Source organism: Lolium rigidum, chromosome 6 (genome assembly GCF_022539505.1).
Source record: "Lolium rigidum isolate FL_2022 chromosome 6, APGP_CSIRO_Lrig_0.1, whole genome shotgun sequence".
NCBI lineage: Eukaryota > Viridiplantae > Streptophyta > Magnoliopsida > Poales > Poaceae > Lolium > Lolium rigidum.
Genome location: NC_061513.1, coordinates 103,309,617 through 103,315,407, shown reverse-complemented (window position 1 = coordinate 103,315,407; position 5,791 = coordinate 103,309,617). Strand labels below are relative to the sequence as shown.

The 5,791-nt window shown below is 53.9% G+C and overlaps 1 protein-coding gene across 1 annotated transcript; it reads left to right on the top strand.

Annotated features, from left to right (window-relative positions):
- The first annotated feature begins 460 nt into the window (after positions 1–460).
- On the top strand, positions 461–2,106 carry LOC124666323 (probable WRKY transcription factor 65). Its single transcript, XM_047203665.1, has 2 exons — positions 461–1,058; positions 1,290–2,106. Exons 1-2 carry the CDS (start codon positions 760–762, stop codon positions 1,906–1,908), a joined length of 918 nt encoding a protein of 305 aa, XP_047059621.1. The 5' UTR covers positions 461–759; the 3' UTR covers positions 1,909–2,106.
- Positions 2,107–5,791: the final 3,685 nt, after the last annotated feature.

Here is a 5,791-nt window from a genome sequence, read left to right as displayed (position 1 = left end):
AAATCAGCCCACAGCCCTTCTGCGTTCTGATAGAACTGTCAAACTTGCATGACAATGTGATATGGATATTTTCATCACCGAGCGACGTCGTTGTTTCTCCTCCAAGCAAAAAGAGAACACCAGGTCTTTACCAGAATTACCATCACCTTACTGACGACGAAGACAGATTCTAGAAAGCTCTGAAGTCTTAAATACTCCCTACGACGCCTCTCCTCAATTATCCTCCGGTCGAAACGCCGGTGACAGCTACGCCTGCGCATAAGATATTACCAACATGTGCTGCTACTCGTCGACGACTCGTCTACTTGCCGGCCGGTCGATGAGAAGCGGCAGCTGACTGATAGATGGTACTTGGATGCATGAGATAGTTGGGGAGGCGTCGCCGTCACACGGTCGATGATCATCTTCTCAAGCCTGTCCCTTTTGTTTAATCCGTCGTCCATCGCAGCGTGCGCGCCCACAACCCCACCTCTCCCCTCTCCCCCACCCTAAATCGCGCCCCCACGAACTGAACTGAACGCCACAGCTAGCGTCACGACGGCACATGATACAGGCGCACAGCCCTCCCTCGTGTTTGTTTACTTCCACCTCGCCGTACGTTTCCTTCTTTATATCCGGCGGATCGTCGGCTTGTCTCTAGCTGGTGGCGTCGATCCAAACCTCTAGCTCCGGCGCCCGCCTGCTAGCTAGCTACCTGCTTCATCCATCCACACTGCCATCTGCTAGCTAGTGCTTCTCCGGTTCTTGCTAGCTTGTCGTATGGACGGCGAGTGGAGCAGCGACGGGGCGGTGTCCGGTGGCGAGCACAAGGCCCGCGGCGAGGGCGTTTCGGCGGACAGCAGCCCGGGGTCCCCGCCAGCGGCGCCGTCGACGGCCACGTCGTCGGCGCCTAGCGTTCCCGGGAGGAGGCGGTCTTTGCAGAAGCGGGTGGTGACCGTGCCGCTCGCCGACGTGAGCGTCCCGCGGCCCAAGGGCGTCGGCGAGGGCAACACCCCCACCGACTCGTGGGCATGGCGGAAGTACGGCCAGAAGCCCATCAAGGGCTCCCCCTTCCCAAGGTACGTGTACTGTGAACTAATTAAGCTACCAATAACTCTGCAATTATTTGGGAGTTGGGGGGAATGGGGATTGGGACAGGATTAATTTGCTTCCGGCCGTGACACGGCCTTGTAGTACTGTTGGGGGATCGAGTTCTTGTCATTATCATGCAGTGTTGTGTTACTTGTGTATGCACACGGAGAGAGGTTTACTGATCCAGGTTTTGGGTTGCAATTGGTGTTTGCGAGCAGGGCTTACTACAGGTGCAGTAGCTCCAAGGGGTGCCCGGCGAGGAAGCAGGTGGAGAGGAGCCAGGCCGACCCAGACATGGTGCTCGTCACCTACTCCTACGAGCACAACCACTCCAGCGCGGTGGCGAGGGCGCAGAACCGCCCGGTCCAGAACCAGAAGCCCATCCACAAGCAGGAGCAGCCCGCGCCGCCGCCTGATCATGATCAGCCAGCGGATCGATCCGACAACACGCACCAAGGCGCCAAAGTTGCCGGCGGCCACCTGATCGTCACCGAGAGCCGCCCAGCGCCTGCGGCCATCGAGGTACACGACGAGTTCCGGTGGCTCTACGACGTCGTGACCGTCACCTCGTCGTCGTCGCCCTCGGAGGTCGAGGAGGCCGACGACATGCTGATGTACGGGCCGATGTTCTTTGGCAAAGCAGCCGTCGGCACGGCCTCGCTCCTTCCCGACGAGTTCGGGGACGTTCTAGGCGGGGAAGGAGGAACAACGAGCGAGGAGGACGCCATGTTCGCTGGGCTCGGCGAGCTGCCAGAGTGCGCCATGGTGTTCCGGCGCAACGGCATGGCGGGAGGTGTCAAGGTCGAGCAGCCGGCGGAGGGCACTGCCATGACATGAGCATCACGTACGTGATCTGACATGTGGGACATGACATGATCATCCAATAAGATCGATCGAGCAGATAAACTCATGGGGTTTTGGTTTCTTGTTCTCTTGCCCTTTGTTGGTTAGTTTCCTCACCACTTTCTTTTGGTTCTTTTAATCATACTGTACCACATACATTAGTACACAGAAGATGAGAAGAATCTGAGACAATAGTATTGCACAGAGTTGATTGGACGAGGGATTGACAAAACCCCTTTTGTCAATGGTTTGGTTGAATCATTTGTCTTGTAGCACTATTCAAATACTCCGGTCTATCGTAGACGCATACAAATAAAAATAGAAAAGCTCTTCGACTTTTGCAATGCTAGATTACTAGGTCAAGGTCATTGTCATGACACCTAAAAGGATAAGCTTGAATTGTTCATGACCGTGAAAACACAAAGTACTAGCAATTTCTCGTCAGATGCATTCTGAAACTCTAGCTGCCTTTGAGATGAAGGATTCACTCACAGCCTGACGAAACTAGAAGGAATCAAAGATACACTAGTTTTGCTATTATATATACATGGGTCAGTTTCACATCTGATATCCAATGGTATGAACCGTGGCCTCGACTTTCCTGCGGTTTGGCGTGTGACAGCGAGCAGTTGGAAGCAACTTGCCGATAAACATATTGGTTGACTCCCTCTTCCGATGTGAGTTGCAGTCTCACTTGCACACACAAGCCGATCGACGTCTCTCCTCGAAATAGGCTTACGCCCCGCTTTATAAATAAAGCAACCACATCAATACAATGTACGAGTACAACACACCCATAGCGTCTCTTGCGTGCGCCCATAGCGTGTTAGATAGCTAACTATTCGATCAGCTGGTTTGACTAACTTTATTTTCTATGGAAAAACTCATGCTATTAAGTAATATGTGCAGCAAGATCGCAACCGGAAATTAGGCAAAGATAGGTACACGGCCCGGGCGCCCGGCCATACCCATACAGTTTGGGGATCCGAGACCATCTTGGCACCAAAGCTGGCTAAAGCGTCAGCTAATTTATTACACGCCACTCGGGTAATACGAAATACTAGAGAAAGAAGTAAAATTTAAGCAGCGGGAGTATTGTATTCGCTTCTTGTAAAAGAAAAACGTGGAGCGAGAGTCGGAGAGTGGCATGGTGGCACCACCGCAGCACGCATCGCGGGCGTCGCGCACAAGGGTTCTTAACAATCCCCAAAGTAAGCGGTGCTCCTGTAACCGGTAAGCCCCACATCTAAGCGCCTCACCGTCACCGATTACTGATGTTTTTGTAAGCTCAGATCGAATCTAGAGGTAAATTAATACTGTAAGGTACCTCGACTAGGCTGCTGCATTAGCTGGAGCGGAGATCATGAAGTTGGAGTAGCTGAGTAACTTTACTGGTTTCACTCCCAAGGACACGGAGAAGCTGACGACGGAACGTGGCAACCAGCACCGACACGCTTGAAATGGAGGCTTCGATCTGAATGTCCAAACAACTGCAAAATGTACTTACAATCTGCATAGCACAAGCAAAAGATGCCGGAACAATGGAGCCAGATAAGTATACTACCGTAGCAAGGAAGCCACGAAGAGCTTGCACATGCTGAAGAATTCAAGAAACCAGCACAAGGGATAATTCTACGGAGGCAAATCGCAGGGCAATTCTCCTTTGGCACTAGCTAGCAGAGCCTAGATCGATGGGTATTCAGCACGGCCTGCTGCATTGCAATGAAATGGCTGCTTTCTTGTGCCCAAGGAGAACCGCCCTGCAATTCACAGTCCGCGCGGCCGGATCAGGAACCTCTCTGCTGCCGGTGCTTTCTGCGATGATTGTCAAGTGTCGACGAGTGCATGCTTAACTGTGACTGGCATATATAGCGACAAACCGGCCTCGGGAAATGGATCCCACGCGGCATATGCTGGGACTGAGCGGAGTGAAGGACTATTCCAGCGGAGCTTCGTTTCCTGATGGCGATCTAGAGATCTCCGGTCAGATTTTGCTTTTCCCCCATGGAATGTGCTTCCAAAATGGAAAGCATGGTCCCTCTTGGGCGACCTATTCCCCTCCGAGAAAGCAAGAGATCGAGTTTCTTCTTGGTATGTTGCCTGGCTTCTCTGCAGCTCTTCTTGCCCTTCAGATTCGCTTCATCGCTTGGTCGATTCTCTAAGGACTGGACCTGGCTGCTGTCTAGTTAGCTGAGGGCACATTCCATAGGATCTTCCCCATTTGCAACTGGCGAGGCATGGCCTTTCGCCATGAGTGCGACAGAACGATAGCTTTCCTAAATTCGAGAAACTTTACACGCCCCGAGAGTCGTACACACGTGCACCCTTTGCATATGCGAGCAGCCAACAAGTGGATATCCGCCCGCTCTCTAAAAATTGAAACAAAGGAGATTAGGAACGAAATCACAAGTTCTCTTGATTGAGGTATTCAGTTTGCATGTGGTATATTATAGTTTTCCCATATGTTAGGAGCTTCATGTATATTTACACATGTATATGTACTATATATTGTGGCTTTTCCCATGGTAATACAATAATCATATTTCCCTAACATGGTATCAGAGCAAAATTTGGTCTTCTAGTCCGTACGGCCGCCGTTGCCGCTTTTTCCGGCCGCCGTCTTCGGCCGTCGTCCGCCGCCGCCGCCGGCCTTCCTCCTCCTTCAGCCGCCGCCGGTCTTACTCCTCCGGCAGTCGCCGGCCTTCCTCCGCCCCGGCCCTCTTCCCCACCGGCCTCCTCCGTCCCCGTCCGATCTGCTGCTGGCCGCCGCACCTTCGTCCGCCGTCGGCCCGCCTGCCCGCCGCCGGCCGCTGCCTCCCCGGCCTCCCGTCCGGCCCGCTGCCGGCCGCTGCCCCGCCTCCGTTTTTCCGTCAGGTCGAGTCCCGCAGCAACCTCTCGCTCGGGTTTGACTTCGATCTGTTTTCGTTCGATCTGATCTGAAAAAAAGAGCTATGTCTTCCTCATCGGGCTATGTTGCGATTCCTCGCTGCCCGGTGATCTTTGATGGCGCGAATTACCCTGATTTCGCTGCCTTCATGCGTGTCCACATGCGCGGTCTGCGTCTTTCGGGTGTGCTTTGTGGCGAGGTCTCCTGTCCGCCGCGCCCCGTTGCTCCTACGGTGCCTGTAGCACCGCCGCCCGTTGCCCTTGCCCCTGATGCTACTCAGACGGATAAGGATGCAGCCAAGAGTGCTGATGATATTGCTCTGGCTGATTATGACCGAAAGGTCCAGGACCACTCTACTGTCGTTGCGACTTACCGGCTGGATCTGACTGACTACACTCAGTGAATCGATGAGGATGCTCGTGCTGCTGCTCTTCTCACCTCCAGTGTTCTGCCTCAGTATGCTGCTGAGTTCATGGGTCTTCCCACTGCTGCTGCTCAGTGGGCTTTTCTTCGTCAGCGCTATCTTCGTGGTGCTGGTCTTCTTGAGGTTCCCTCTGTACTTGCTGCTCGTGGCCCTCCTATGCCGTCTGCTCGTGGACCTCCTACGCAGCCGGCTTCGTTGCGGTCTCCAGCACTGCCGATACTCTCTACTCCTCCAGTCCAGGGCCAGAGTCAGCCTCAGCAGCCTCGTGGTACGACAGCACCTCCCTGCACCTACTGTGGCAGGTCTGGCCACACTGTCTCTAGCTGCTGGCAGAGGGATCCCAGCTTAAGTCAGCGGCACTATACTCGTCGGCAGGGTGGTTCTTCGGGATCATCTGTTGTTGTGCTATCTGATCAGGACATTATCCGTGGTCTTCGTGGTCTACTCGCTGCTACAAGCTCTTCCTCGACGGGTACTGCTGGTTCTGTGCCTGGCTCTTCTGGCACCGCGCGACCACCACCTTCTACACAGTCAGGTACGTCATCCTGGTATCTGGATTCTGGAGC

Coding starts and splice junctions, on each gene's coding strand:
- LOC124666323 (XM_047203665.1), top strand. CDS start 760: ATGGACGGCGAGTGGAGCAGCGACGGGGCGGTGTCCGGTGGCGAGCAC. Junction 1,059..1,289: donor AAGGGCTCCCCCTTCCCAAG/GTACGTGTACTG, acceptor GTTTGCGAGCAG/GGCTTACTACAGGTGCAGTA.